The sequence below is a fragment of the Syzygium oleosum genome, unplaced genomic scaffold (genome assembly GCF_021117445.2).
Source record: "Syzygium oleosum isolate NSW1041296 unplaced genomic scaffold, Sole_v2.1 Sole_v2.50, whole genome shotgun sequence".
Classification (NCBI taxonomy): Eukaryota; Viridiplantae; Streptophyta; class Magnoliopsida; order Myrtales; family Myrtaceae; genus Syzygium; species Syzygium oleosum.
The window spans coordinates 74,172-89,649 of NW_026607534.1; the positions used below are offsets into that span (position 1 = coordinate 74,172).

The following is a 15,478-nucleotide window of genomic DNA, read 5'->3' on the forward strand; positions in this document are numbered from 1 at the left end:
TCAACTGAATTGTCCGTATGCTTCACGGATGCTACGTATGTTGAAATAAGTTATAACCCGTTTGCAGATTCACGGATGCTACGCATGTTGTGAGGAGACTTAATAAAATAATCAATAACTATTGGATGGGCAGTATAGTAGTTGGACCAACGCTCCAAAAGAAGTAAAGGAATTGTGGTGGAATGAGTTCAAGGTAAGTTTTGTCCTTCTATTTCCTCACAAACTAAGTTCGATTTAGCATACTGAGTGTACAATTATTTTTCTATTGATTGCTTGCGGCGGAAGTTCGGGTGGGATGAAGCGGAAGAGAAGAAGTTAAAAGAATTTTTAAGAAGAAAGCCGGTGATCACATGCAAAATGTGATGAATAAAGCAAAGAGAAAGCAAGAAAAGCCGGATTTTATTACGGTGACAATTGGACGGAAATTATGAGAACTTGGGACCTTGAAAAGCATAAGCAAATCGGTGAAATTAATAAGAAGAATCGAGCTTCTAGTTCTAGTGAAGGGTGCGCCACATATCTTTGGGGCTCTATCAACATCGGGGAGCGTAGAAAAGAATGGTTAGTCTTTTAATCATGTTGTAAGTTAAATCAATAATTATGTCGTAATTATGTCTATATTTTGTAGGCAGATGAATTGGGGACGGAACCAACATTTATGGCTACATTTGAACGCACCTTTCAGAAAAAAGATAAGACATGGACTGGCAATCGAGCAAAAGCTATTAAGGTATGTAAGGTTATATTTTGTATTTATATATATTAAGTTTTTTTTTATTTTTATCTATATTGTTAATGTAGGACAAATATGATGAACTTGTAATGACCACGGCTGCTGCTAGTGGTGATGGTGATGGTGTTGCTGCGTCCGAGTCATCGGTTGACAGTATGGCATTATGGATGGAGGCATCGGGTGGAATGAGAAGAGGTCAAATATTTGGGATGGGATCCTTGTCAAGGATGTACGGAACGCGCTCTTTGCAACTTCATCCTCGGTGCGGCTTTTTTAAGGGCACAACACGAGGAGCGACAGGACCAAGCATTGAACCGCCTGAGACAATTACTTGTACAGAAGGACGAAGAAATGATATGAGTGAAACAACGTTTGCAATTGATCATGCGACACCTCAACCTCGAAGTTGATGATGTTCCTCCTGTACCTCCTACTAATCCAGTAGGTGATGACCACAATGATGATGATAATGAGATTCCTGATGATGATGCTGATGATGATGATGATCCTTGCTAGTTTAAATTTCCAAGAGGTACTTATATCTTTATGCTTCTGCTGTTGAATAGATGTGAAAAAATTACCGGGGGTTAGGAGTTTGATATTGTGATGTTTGCGCTGAATGGACGGGACTTCGATTCTTGGAGAACACTATAGACAACGTGAAAGAACTTCTTGGCAAGATCAACGGTTTGCCACAAGGTTTGTGAACCGGCTAATTTAGAACTTTGTTTCATTTCTTTCTTTTTGGGGTTTGTTCTTGTCTTGATTGTGATTTTCTATCAATGTTAATTAGATTTCAAATCGAAATCGTCCCTAAACAACATTCGTCCCTAAATTATTCATTAAAATTCGTCGCCAAATTCGTTTTCGAATAATGTTTGTCGCAAAAGTCAAAATTTTCGTAGCAAAATAATGACCAAAAATTTTTTTTGGCAAATTAGCCACGAATTTTGCAACGAATAAGTTAAGTCGCAAAAAACCGACAAAAAAAAAATATGGTCCCAAATTAGCCACGAATTTTGTTTGTGGCAAATTAGCCACAATTTTGCCACTAAATGTGTTCGTGGCAAATTACCACAATTTCGCCACGAATAAGTTCGTCGCAAATAATTGAAAAAAAAAAATTGTGGCAAATTAGCCACGACTTTTGCCACGAATAAATTCGTCGCAAAAAAATGAAATTTTTTTGGCAAATTAGCCACGAATTTTGCCACGAAATGCGAGAAATTTTGCCACGGATAATTAGCAACGATTTTTGCCACGAAATATTTCGTCGCAATTTCGCGACCAACAAAAAAAATAATCAAAATAATAGCGACGACTTTTGCCACGAATAGATCTAGTGGCAAATTACCGACGAATTTTGCCCACGAATATTTAGCGAAGTTTGCCCACGAGTAATTAGCGACGAATTTTGCGTGCACGAATAATGTTCGTGGCAAATTAGAAGACGGAAGTTTGCCGCGAATAATGTTCATGGCAAATTAGCCACAATTTTGCCACGAATATATTTCGTCGCAAATTAGCCACGAATTTTGCCACGAATAATTAGCGACGAATTATTTTTCGTTGCAAATTAATACGAATAATTAGCGACGAATTTTCTTGACAATTTTTTTCGTCGCAAATTAGCCACGAAAATTGAAATTTTCCGTGGCAAAATTTTGCGACGGCCTATTAGCGACCAATTTTTTTCCGTCGCTAAACCCGGCTTTTTTTGTAGTGTTGGGTTTGCTCTTTCTTCGATCAAGAGGAAGTCCTGGAAGTCTCTCTGGTGAAAATCGACGCCGGTGAATGTGCTTCACACGAGAATGAACTGCAACGATGTCAGAAGTAAAATTGTCCAGGAATTTTCTACAATCCGAACATGAAATCGAAAATGTTTTCATATAGGAAAATTGATGTGACATTGAAGGGACTTCCTCCCTTGATAACAATAGTAACTCTAGCCAAACGTATAATATACGTTTTTGGGGTCATTTTAAAGTGAGTGCTCTTGGCATACTTGTGTTAAATATAATTGATATGGCAATTAATTCAATCTCCAAAAGTAGTGATTATACATAACGCGAGAGTAATCATAGCATTAAAAAATTGGAAGTTTTTTCATACCACCTTCTTTCCCTCTCTCAACTTCCCAACATACGTTGGCAGCTCTAAACTGTATCACAGCAGTATCTCTAGCTATGATGGTGGGGGTGATGGGTTTGGTCTAGGGTCTCTGCTTTTTGTGGCACTTTTCTTTGTTTTGTACACTTTCTTGTGATTGAACCCATAATGAATTGGACTGTTTGTGTTTCGAATTGAAGTGAGATTGTCTAGGTTTCTATACTTGCCATTATGAAGAAGGTAGCAAAGTATAACTTTCTTCTTTTTTTTTTCAATGAGAGACCATAATTTGTAAAACCATTAACTTAATCTAAAACTAAATTAAACTACCATAAGCAAGTTTAACACCTAAACACGGGATTAGGGGTTAACTTACTCGTCTAACTACGGCGATTATGCGAGAACAACGGCGACGACGCGACTGTCCACGGTGGTTTCCTATTTGGGCTCGACGAACGGCGGCAAATGAGCGTGGCTAAGGCAGCGGCTGCTGTGGGGCTATTCGGAGGCTGCTCGGGGCTGTTCCTAGTGTGAAATGGCGGCTTGTGGTGTTAGCTAGGTGGCCGGACAGTGGTGGACCAGCAGCTGCAGCAGCGGACGTGTTCGGCGAGCAACGAAGCTAGCATTCCAGCAGAAACCAGCGTGCTATGGACGGCTGTTCAGCGCGGCTTGAGGGCTAAACTGGGGACGAAATGGTGATTGGTTGGTTGTTATATCCTAAAAATTCAACCCAATTTGGTGATTTATCATATGGTGATTTCGTCGACGCTCTATTAGTTATTTCTTGCCCTGACCTAATCACTCAGGGAATACTAATCAAATGGAAAAGGCTATCGAATAATTTATTTCTAACAACCACTCGTTAGTTCGAGATGAACTATAGTTGGGATTGATGGATTTCGGCCATGAATTATGATCTGATATTGAGTGTCGAATGCTCAAGAATTTCACACTCGAACCTTAGGATGTCGTCTCATAATTTTACGAGTTTTCCGTATAAAATTTCAATTTCGGAAAAGGATTGAAGATTCGGAATTCGACACGAGAAACGGAAGTGAACCGAGCAAAGCCTGTTGGACCTCGCGGCCGAGGGGCCCAGCCATCAAGACCTCATAAGAATGAGTTGGCCTGTAATTCGGTACTTGGGTCGAGGACAAAATGGATTTTGGGGGACAAAATTTAAGAAAATTTCAAAAAGGAAATTTGGAAGATCTTTATTTTTTGGGTAATGATGAACCCAACCCTCCCCTTTCTCTCTCTCCCTCTCTCTCCCCTCCCTCCTCCGGCTGACTTCCGCCGCTGACTCCCCCATTTTCTGCTGCACCCTCCACCGACTCCACCAACTCCTTTCTCTCTCTCTTCTCTTCTTCTTTTTCTTCCTTTTCTTCTTCTTTTCCTATTCTTCTTGACTTTTCCTTCGCTGCTGCTACTTTTGCTTCACCGCTGCTCCTTCTGCTTCTGCTTTACCGCTGCTACTTCTGCTTCTGCATCACCGTTGTTGCTGCTGCTTCATGCTTCTACTTTTGCTTCCTCGTTCTGTTTCTTCTTGCTGCCACCGCCGACTGGACCAGCGTTCTGGACCAACCACCACCGTGCACCGTCCTTCCTCGCCGCTTCTACTCCTACTTCGCTGCTGCTGCTTCTTCTTCGCTTTTGCTTCTTGTTATGCTTCTTATTTTCAGCCAGCGACCAGCCTTTTTCCTCGCAGAACCAGCCATCGCCGAGGACCGCTCCACCCCGTCACCCCACCGCCACCCCTACTCTTCCCCTGGCCACGCAGCACCGCCTCTGCTGCCCCGGAACAGCCCGTCGCTAGCTATTCCAGCCAAGGCGAGTTGCGCCTCTCGCCGGTTCATCTGCCATCCGCCTCCGCCACTTGCCGCCGCCATTTTAGCCAGCAAGACGCCATCACCAGCCACCATCCCATCCCTGACTCAACCCCAAATAGCCACCGAACAGCCCCTGGCAGCCGCTCTCTTTGTCACGCTCGTTTGCCGCCGGTCGCCTCCCGCCGAGCTTGAACCGGAAACCACCGCAAATAACCGCGCCGCCGCCGCCGTCCTCGTGTAATCGCAGTAGTTAGATGAGTAAGTTAACCCCTAATCCCGTGTTTAGGGTGTTAAACTTGCTTCGGTTAGTTTAGATTAATTTATTGACTAGTTAAGTGGGATTAGGTGATAGGTTACGTTAGATTATTAGATAATTGTTGATGATAAGTTATCAAGAGATAATAAGTTATCATTGGATGTGGTGATAGGTTATCGGTGTTTAAATGATAAATTCTTGGTAAATTTTAGCGATAGGTTATCGGTATGTTCAATAAGCTATGATTATTTGTGTGATAGGCTATTGTTGTGTTCGCGATAAGTTATCGCTATTTTGACTGATAAGTTATCTATTAATTTATTATTGATATTTATTTTATTAAATAAATTAATTTTCGAAATTAAATAATAATATTTTATTCTTACAAAAATTATTTATTAATAAAATATTCAAATTCCGAAAATCAAATATTCATATTTTCAAATAATTTTTAGTACCGAATTGTGATTGTTTTATGCTTGGATTGTAATACCAATGTTGGATTTCACCGTATAAGTTGGCGTATATGGACAAATGATTTGAATGATTATGATTCGAGAAAATATTTTGAATCTTTAAAAATAAATTATTTTATAATTATGTTCGAGAAAGGAATTTGAGGCTTGAGAATGAAAAGCGTGTTTCGAAATGATGATTTACAAAATTGAGTGACTGTTGGCACATGTGGTCACGAGAAATTGGTTATGTGGCATTAATTCGAGCACAATTCATGTTTGCATTGGCTAATTGAAAAGATATGAATTGGCTTGAATGCTTGTGTGTTCGTGTGGTCGTGTGGTCCCATGTCGAAGCCGTCTTGCCGTAGATCGCATGACGATGCTCGATTTATTGAGGTCTGTTGTAGATCGCGCTCGATTTTATCTAATGCTTGGAGATTATCTAGATAGCCGATACTCCGAATGCCGAATCGTGGCCCCCGATGGCGGATTCAATGCTCCTTACGGGATACCACTTGCTATAGATCATTTGATGTTGCCGTATTGGAATGCCGTCATTCTGTAGATCGTTTGACGTTGCCGTGTCCGACGAGGCGGGACGATACCCGGTCATGCCGAAAAACTACCATCTCGCTGCGTATCGCTTGATGTGTAGTTGTGACATTCCGAATTTCGGCCCATTTTTGGGATTTATAAAACGTGTATTTCGTCAGTGCGTTTATAATAAAATCTCGTCATGAACTAATCACTCTTGGGTTATTTTTAAATTAGAGATTTCGCTAGAATCGCACTCGATCGAATTTGGCCGTTATTTAGAGCCCGAACTTTGGTGTCGAATTTATTGAAGTTTCGTGACAAATTTAATTGAACGGTATCGATATTATTGTGGCCAACGTCAATATTGCTCGAGATAAGTGAAAAGTGAAATTTGGACTGGGTGCGAATTTGGATTAGTACACCTCCCTCGTAGTGTGTTTTAATTAATATCTTCTAGCCTTTTCCTAATTTATAATTAGGTTTTTTCGTGGACCTGTTAGATCGATTTTTGGTTTGAACGTGGGTCGTTGGATCGCGTAATCATTGCGTTGACTTTGTCTCTCTCTCTCTCTCTCTCTCTCTCTCCCTGCCTGCGCACGTTTCCCCCTTTCCCCATGCACGTCCCCTCCCCACCTCTCTTCCTTTTTCTTCTTCCCTTTTCTTCTTCTTCCTCTCTTCTTCTTCTTCTCTGGTTTCTCTTCCGCCCCATTGTTCCTTATACATACGCTCGCTCGACCAGTCATTGCCGATCGCCTCGCCTGGTCCGCCTCGCGCCTGTTGCCCCAGGCGAGCCGCGCCGCCATTCGTCGCCCGCAACCGCACTCGGCGCGGCCTTGCCTACACTTCACGCGAGCAACAACTCGCCATTGCGTCCGCCGCGGTCCAGCGTTGCCCAGTCGCTCACCGGCCTGTCCTCCGTCGTCCGGCCACCCGCAATGCCGCCATGTCGCCTCAGGCCGCTGCGCGACCTCCCTTTCCCCCTGTTTCTCTCTTCCCCAGCCTCTCCCCTGTTTTGAGCTCTCCCCGGCTCCGCCTTGTCCAGCCACCGCGTGCCGCCGTTCCGGCCTCCGCCGTTGCTCCGTCCGCCACTACCTAGCTCCCAGCAACCCTGTCCAGCCACTTGCAGCTGCCGTGCTCACCTGGTCAGCCCAACGCCACCCCAGCTCAACCTTGGCCAGACTGTCCCGGCCGTGGCCGAGCCTTCATCGTCCAGTCTCCGTCGCCATCGGCTGGTCAGTCTAAACTCACCCCTGTGCCATGGCCGAGCTTGCTCAGCCATTGCTCGAGCCGTGCCCGAGCGTGCCCAGCCCGTGCCGAGCCTCGCCTAGCCCGTTGCTCCAACCGTCCCGGCCAATTGCCCATCTCCACCGTGCCCTTGCCCGTGCCCGTGCCCGCGCCTAGCCGCTCGCCCGGTTGTGGTCGAGAGCCTCGGGCCGTGGCCGAGGGTGTGCCGAACCGTGGCCGAGCCCCTTGCCCGTCGCGCCCTCGCCCATGCCGAGCCGTTATTGTTCACCCAGGCCATTTTGGGCCCGTGCCGATTTTTCCCGGGCCAAATTTAGGTAAGCGACTCCCTAAACCTTCCCTAGTATTATGGGTATTATTAGACTTGTTTAGGGATTAATTAGTATCGGGTTAGTGGCTAAGCTTGGATTAGGATCAATATGTGAATGTGGTTAATTGATAGATTAAGTTGTGATGATTATGTGGCATGATTAGTGGCTGGTTTATGTGGGTACGATGACCGGATTGTCGTGGCGTTTGTGGGTGAAATTGACGTTTGATTGGGCCAACTTGAGTGTCGGATTGGTGGACTAGTGTGATGAGTTTGTGATTTGAATTGGATTCGTGTGACGTGTGAGAATGGCGAATTGTGATGTGGTGTATGTGCATGTGAAATGTTCAGTGAGGGGCGGAGCCCGGATTGATCAGAGGGCTGACCTGAGGCGTGTTTACGCGGGTCGTGAGAAAGTGTGAAATGTCCAGTGAGGGACGGAGCCCGGATTGATCGAAGGAGGCTAACTTCGAGGCATGTTACGCGAGTCGTGAGAAAGTGTGAAATGTCCGGTGAGGGACAGAACCCGGATTGATCGGAGGGCGGCCGGCGAGGCGTGTTTACACGGTAGTGTGAAAGTGTGGAATGTCCGGAGTGAGGACGGAGCCCGGATTGATCGGAGGGCTGACCTGAGGTGTGTTACGCGGGTCATGAGAAAGTGTGAAAGGTCTAGTGAGGGACGGAGCCTGGGATTGATCGGAGGGCGACGTGTGGGGTGTTGACCGGGTCGTGGAAAGTTGCTCGGCCACGAATGCGAATTGAGTGTGATTGAATTGATTGAATATATGTGGTTATGGCGTTTGAGTGGTGATGTTATGTTCTTGAATTATTATTGCTTTATGGTGAATTATCTATTGTGCGGGCCGGCGTGTGAATCGGTGCGAGGTAAATGTGAATTGGCAAGTTTGTTATATCGGTGGTTAGATTGCATGTTAGACTAGGTGCAGGTACGCATTGGCCTAGGTGGGGTATAGGTTGTCCGCTATTGAGATTTATCTCATCCCCCGTTGTTAAACATTTTCAGGTTTGGAGTGACGGATAGTCGTCACGTGATTCGGTAGCCCGGGAGTGACCTTGGGCATTTGATGCTTTGTTTCATCTTTGGATGCCCCCTCTTTTGTTTAGTGAAGTAGAATACCTAACCATCGCCCCCTTTGATAAATGTGGCTTGAAGTTAGTAGCCTAGATTGAATGTTGTAAGTATTTGTCGGTTTATGAAGTGTGTTTGTTGATTTGTGCCTATGCTATCCCGTTGTCATTGTTTATTATCTGGGTCGTTTTTATTCCGCTTCTGCTTGCCTTTATCGTTGGGTGTTTCGTTTGGGTCGGCGACGCATCCTGGGTTGTCGCGTTCAATATGGCCATCGAAGGGGTGTCGCGAGCCGGTCAGGGTTCGGGGCGTGACAGTAGTGGCCCAGAGGGATCGTGATAAATGGAACACGCATGTTGCATAGTGTTTGATTATGGGTTGAATACTGCTAGGCATGGTATGGGTCGTGCCCAAGTGGTTTTATATTATAATCGAGACACACGAGTGTGGATGCATGATGCACGGAAAATCTCTTTATGTGTTCCGAGTACGTGTTATGCTGTGTGCATGGTTGTGATGTTTGTTGACTAATGTTATGCATGCCACGTGTGCCAAGGCGAGGTAAAGATGCTTGCGATTGTTATTCGGCATGTGATTGATCAGTATATGATGTGTGGTTGCCTGACTAGGAACCTCGAGGCGAGTTGGCCTCCTAAGCGGGGTTTAGGCCGTTAACTTACTGAGATTTTATCGCATTTGTCATTGTTAAACATATTCAGGTCCTTAGCATGTCGATGCACCCGGTACGGTTTGAGGTACCTCAGGACATGGAGACTGTTGTTTCTACGCACGTGTTCCCTGACCAACCATATGTTTTTTAGCGCCATCGGACGATAGTTTGGGTGGATGAGGGCCTGAATCATCGGGCTCCCCACCAGTTCCAGTCCTGGTTTGTTAGGGATGGTGAGGATCTGTTTGGACCTATCAAGGAGTTTGACGGTCCTCCGGAAGAGGGTCCTGGGTACGAGATATGGGATCCTATGAAGATCGACCCACCTAACGGGTCAGTAGAAGATCCTGAGCCTGAGCCTGAGCCCGACCCTGTTCCCGAGGATCTATCGGATTTTAAGCCATCGAACACGACCACGATTCATCCTACTTTGACTCACCAACCCTCTATAATAGCTCATGAGAACTGGCCGAAAGCTGACTTTTGGTGACCCACCGATGGTGAAGTAGATCGACCCCAGCCGGGTATCTTTTTATAGGCTTTTTGTGGAAGTGCCCGAAGTGGGCTTGTAAAGAAAAGTTTTCCAGGGGTTAATCAAGTGAATATTAAAATGGTGTTGTTGTTTGTTTGTTGTGAATCGCTTTCCTACCTATCCCTATTTATTATTGTTATCTAGGTGTTGGTTGTTATTGCTTCCGCATGCGTAATAAAAAGAAAGATAAAAATGAAAGGGTCGGCGACGAGTCCTGGGACGTCGCATCATAACGACCATAGCGGGATGTTGCGTGTCCATAGGGTTCGGGGCCTGACATCCTCATTGAATTGGTATCAGAGCAAGGTCAGCTCGATCCAAATTTGGTCAAGACCTGGAGTGATAAGGTGCAATGGGTTTGGGATAGTGAGTTAGGAAAACACTTTGTGCACTGTGTTTGATTGTTAGATTTCTCGTTCTTAGCGGGTTGTTCACGATTTCTAATTCCTTGTTGGAATTAGAAAGCGGGTTTCTCAAAGATCTGTAAGATGAGAAATCCCGACCCGAGGCCCTTAGGAGGAGAGTCGAACCAGGTCGATGGTGCCGAAGGAGAGCACCAAAGGATCCTAGATTAGACCGGATCCTTGAGGCCTTAGAGACCCTGGTAGGACGGCAAGCTCGTAATCAAAAATTTCTTTGCCGCCCACCGCCCATTGCCGCTATGCTGCACACTGCACCTGTACCTATACACGTAGATATTTCTTTAGTGGGAATGGAAATGGGAATCAACCCATGCATAAGTTGGTGGGGTAATTTCGAAGTTCAAAGCGCCCAAGTTCATCAGTGCGGGTGATCCACGAGGCTACAACCCTCTAGATCAGGGAGTTAGAGAAAGTGTTCGCTTTGCTGAGATGTTTGGACGAAGACAAGGTGACGCTGGCTACCTACCAGTTGCAAGAAAACGCCAGTACTTGGTGGGAAGCTACCCAAAGGAGGGTGTTCCCCGATGGTACGGCCCAGGTGTGGGGTACCTTCGTGGAAGCTTTTTACAACAAGTATTTCTCAGACTGTGCCAGGGAACAAAAGATGAACGAGTTTCAACGTCTCCAGTAGAATCAATTGTCCGTAGACCAGTACGAGGCTAAGTTTGTGGAATTGTCCAAATATGCGCCGAGGTTGGTTAAAGATCGAGTTGATAAGGCAAGGAGGTTTAGGGATGGGCTGAAGCCCGAGATTAAGGATCAAGTGGTGCCTCTGAATCTGAAGGATTATGATGAGTTGTATGAGAGGGCACAGTTGATTGAGAGGAACTTGGTGGACAAGACAGCCGCGTCTTGATCGCGGTTTTGTTCCAAGTAAGGATAATCATTGGTTTGGGAAGAAACCAATGACAAGAAGTAAGTTCCCTGTCCCTCCTAACAGGAAAGGTGGCGTGAAGAAGCCGGCACCCAATCAAAATAGTACATGCCACTTTTGCCGTAGGAACCATGGATCAACCCCATGTCCTGTGAGAACGGGAGCTTACTTTGGATGTGGTCAGCACGGTCACCACATGAAGGACTGTCCATGCCAAGACACGGGAGCGCAAGGATCAGCGCAGCAAGTAGGACAACCTGCGAGGAACACCCCACCGAACCAATTGAACCGACCCCAAGTACAAGGAAGGGTCTATGCTGTCAGAAGGAAGGAGGTGGAGGACTCGCCCGCCATAATTATAGGTACGGTCTCATTACACGACCATGCTGCTTATACTTTGTTTGATTCTGGAGCTACGTATTCGTTTGTGGCTAAGCAATTTGTGGAGCTAGTGGGGTTAAGTCCGAAACCGCTAAGAGTGGTCTATAGTATTTCTACCCCTTTAAAGGATAACGTAGTGTCTGCAGTAGGATGTGCTGATTGTAAATTATCTATTGGTGGTCGTGACGACAGCATAGATTTCATTGTCTTGATGATATTTGACTTCAATGTGCTTTTTGGAATGGATTGGCTCACCAAGCAACCAGCCATAGTAAATTGTTATCGTAAGACGATTCAATTTGAGCCTTTAGGGAGTGTTGGGTTTGAGTTTGTCAGAAATCGAGGAGGACCATCAATTCCTTTGATCTCATCACTTGAAGTTACTCGATTGTTGGATGAAGGTTGCCAATGTTATTTGGCAACTGTAGTTGACACTCTAGTAGAGGAATCGAAGGTGCAAGACATAGCTATAGTATGAGAGTTCTCGGATGTTTTTCCTGAGGAATTACCTGGGTTGCCCCCAGAAAGAGAAGTAGAATTCGTGATTGAGTTAGTCCCCGGTATGGAGCCGATTTCTAAGGCACCTTACTGAGAATGGCGTTATCGGAATTGAAGGAGTTAAAGGTTTAGATGCAGGAGTTGTTGGACAAAGGATTTATTTGTCCTAGTGCATCAACTTAGGGAGTGCCGGTTCTATTTGTAAGGAAGAAGGACGGGTCGTTGCGCCTTTGCATCGACTATCGGCAACTCAATCAGGCGACGGTTAAGAATAAGTATCCGTTACCAAGGATAGATGATTTGTTTGACCAACTTCAAGGAACTTCGGTATTCTCGAAGATAGACCTAAGGACAGGTTATCACCAATTGAGGATTAGAAAGAAAGATATATCGAAGACGGTATTTCGAACGCGCTATGGACACTATGAATTTACCGTGATGCCGTTTGGTCTGACAAATGCGCTTGCAGCTTTTATGGACTTGATGAACAGGGTGTTCAAGGAGTATTTGGATAAGTTCGTAATCGTGTTCATTGACGACATTCTAGTGTATTCGAGGAGTTATGAGGAACACAAACAACACTTGAGGACAATGTTGCAAACCCTTCGAGACCACAAGTTGTATGCCAAGTTTAGCAAGTGCGAGTTTGGTTAACTCAAGTAGCTTTTCTTGGACACGTGATTTATGGGGAAGGAATTTCAGTACATTCGACTAAGATTGAAGTGGTTATGAATTGGCCTAGACCAACGACGGTAACTGAAGTTCGAAGTTTCTTGGGATTGGATGGCTATTATAGGAAGTTCGTGGAAAAATTTTCTGCTATAGCCATGCCCTTGACACGCTTGCTAAAAAAGGACACAAAGTTTGAATGGACGGATAAGTGTGAGCTTAGTTTTCAAGAGCTTAAGCAAAAGCTCACTACTGCGCCTGTGTTAACGTTATCGTCTGGTTCAGGAGGGTATGAGATTTACAGCAAAGCGTCATACAAAGGATTGGGATGTGTTTTAATGCAGCATGGGAGAGTTGTGGCATATGCGTCCCGACAATTAAGACCGCACAAATTGAACTAGCCGACGCACGACTTGGAATTAGCAGCGATCATTTTCACGCTAAAGATTTGGAGACATTATTTGTGCAGGGAAAGGTTTCATATTTATACGGATCATCAGAGTCTCAAGTATTTGTTCTCGTAAAAGGAATTAAACATGAGGCAACGCAGATGGATGGAGCGGCTTAAAGATTATGACTATGAGATTCCGTACTATCCTGGTAAGGCTAACAAGGTGGCCGATGCATTAAGTCGGAAGTCTTCGATTGCGCATATGATGGTTCAAGAATGGATTTTACTTGAAGAAATTCGAGACTTGGATTTCAAGTTCGAGGTAAGTCACCTCTCGAATTTAATGGCTACTCTTAGAATTGAGCCCAAAATGCAAATCAGGATTAAAGCAACGCAATCTTCGGATCCTAAACTTCAAAAGATTCTACAAATGGATGCAACCAAAAGAAAACCTGACTTTCAAGTATCTAAGGATGGGATCTTAAAGTTTCGTCGACGGTTGTACGTGCCCAATGATGAAAGACTTAAGGAGGAAATTTTAGCAGAAACTCATCGTAGTAACTATAGTATTCATCTAGGTAGCACAAAGATTTATCAAAATCTGTGCCAATATTATTGGTGAAATGGCATGAAGGGAGATATTGCCAAGCATGTGGCTAGATATTTAACGTGTCAACAGGTGAAGGCCCAGCATTGTAAGCCTGGCCGATTGCTGCAGCCGCTGGGAATACCAGAATGGAAATGGGAGCATATCACGATGGATTTCGTGATGGGTCTACCGAGGAGCCAAAGAGGTAATGACTCTATCTGGGTGGTAGTGGATAGACTTACAAAGCCCGCTCATTTCATTCCGGTGCGAAAGGACTTTGCTATGGACAAGTATGCGGAGTTGTACGTAAGGCATATGGTTCGCCTTCATGGTGTGCCTGTAACGATCACGTCGAATCGAGATTCTAAGTTCACCGCCACGTTCTGAAAGAGTCTTCAAGGTGCCATGGGAACAAAGCTGCAATACAGTACCGCTTTTCATCTGTAGATAGATGGACAATCCGAGGGAACGATTCAGACTCTTGAGGATATGCTGCGAGCCTACGTTCTGGATTTCAAAGGAAGTTGGGAAGAACAACTACATCTTGTTGAGTTCGCGTACAGCAACAGTTATCAGCAAAGTATTAGAATGGTACTTTTCGAGGCGTTGTATGGCAAACCCTATAGGACTCATGTCTGTTGGAACGAAGTTGGAGAACGAAAGATTACGGGACACGAGTTGGTGCAACAGTCGTAGGATGCTGTTAAAGTTATCAGGGATAGGCTAAGGACGGCCCAAAGTTGCCAGAAAAGTTATGTAGATAGGCGACGTAGACCATTGGAGTTTCAAGTCAGAGATCATGTGTTCCTCAAGGTATCACCCATGTGAGGAATATTGCGCTTTGGCAAGAAAGGCAAGTTGAGCCCAAGATATGTAGGATCGTTCGAGATCTTAGAGCAAATTGGAACGTTGGCGTATCGCCTAGCTTTGCCGCCAAGGTTGGTTCAGGTACATGACCTATTCCACGTGTCAATGTTAAGGAAGTATGAGCCGGATCCGATCCACGTTCTGAATTACGAGGAGATAGACGTGGACGATAGAATGTCGTACGTGGAAAGACCAGTAAGAATCGAGGATCAGAAGGAACAGGTACTACGAAATAAGACGATTCCTCTAGTCAAAGTTATGTGGCAACACCATGGAACCGAGGGAGCCACGTGGGAAAGTGAAAAGATAATGAGGCGCCAGTATCCCTTTCTTTTTGAGGAATTGGATGTAAATTCAAATTTCGGAGACGAAATTTCTGCAAGGGGGGAAGAATTATGATATCTTGAAAATTCGATCCAATTTGATAATTTACGAAATGGTGATTTTGTCGATGCTCTATTAGTTAATTCTCGCCCTGACTTGATCACTCAGGGAATCCTAACCAAAGGGGAAAGGCTATCGAAGAATTTATTTCTAATAGCCATCCGTTAGCTCGAGATGAACTATAGTTATGATTGATCGATTTCGGTCACAAATTATGATCCGATTTTGAGTGTCGAATGCTTAAGGATTTCACACTCGAACGTTAGGACGTCGCCTCGTAATTTTATGAGTTTTCCATAGAAAATTTTAATTTCGGAAAAGGATCGAAGATTCAGAAATTCGACGTGAGAAACGGAAGTAAACCAAGCAAAATTATGTCATTTGTCTTTAGGAACTCTAGGTAGGACTACACAACTAATGTTGTATTAAATGTCGGTTGTTGTTGCCAAAGAAATGTCACTTTCTAGTTGGTAGGAGGATGAAGTTACCCTAAACAAGATATAGGAGCTGCTGGACTCCTTGATTTTAAGAAGTAAATTAAGCTTTCGAAGAGATATTTTCATTTCAAGTTTCAAAGGATGTGAATGTAGAATGGTATACATGTATCGTATGAGTCGCGGCCATCTAGTCAAGTAAG

General features: G+C 44.6%; 2 protein-coding genes and 1 long non-coding RNA gene across 3 annotated transcripts; all 3 read left to right on the plus strand.

Moving 5' to 3' along the window:
• Window positions 1-566: 566 nt before the first annotated feature.
• On the plus strand, window positions 567-934 carry LOC130136795 (uncharacterized). The gene is made up of 2 exons (XR_008815526.1): window positions 567-730; window positions 802-934. It is a non-coding gene; the product is annotated as an uncharacterized LOC130136795 (long non-coding RNA).
• Window positions 935-11,093: 10,159 nt separating this feature from the next.
• Window positions 11,094-11,921, plus strand: LOC130136770 (uncharacterized). The gene has a single exon (XM_056307105.1). The coding sequence runs from the start codon at window positions 11,094-11,096 to the stop codon at window positions 11,919-11,921; it is 828 nt and encodes a 275-aa protein (XP_056163080.1).
• Window positions 11,922-12,379: 458 nt separating this feature from the next.
• LOC115665855 (uncharacterized) lies at window positions 12,380-14,286 on the plus strand. The gene is made up of 3 exons (XM_030587674.2): window positions 12,380-12,579; window positions 13,161-13,323; window positions 14,038-14,286. The coding sequence occupies exons 1-3, from the start codon at window positions 12,380-12,382 to the stop codon at window positions 14,284-14,286; spliced, it is 612 nt and encodes a 203-aa protein (XP_030443534.2).
• The last annotated feature ends 1,192 nt before the right edge of the window (window positions 14,287-15,478 follow it).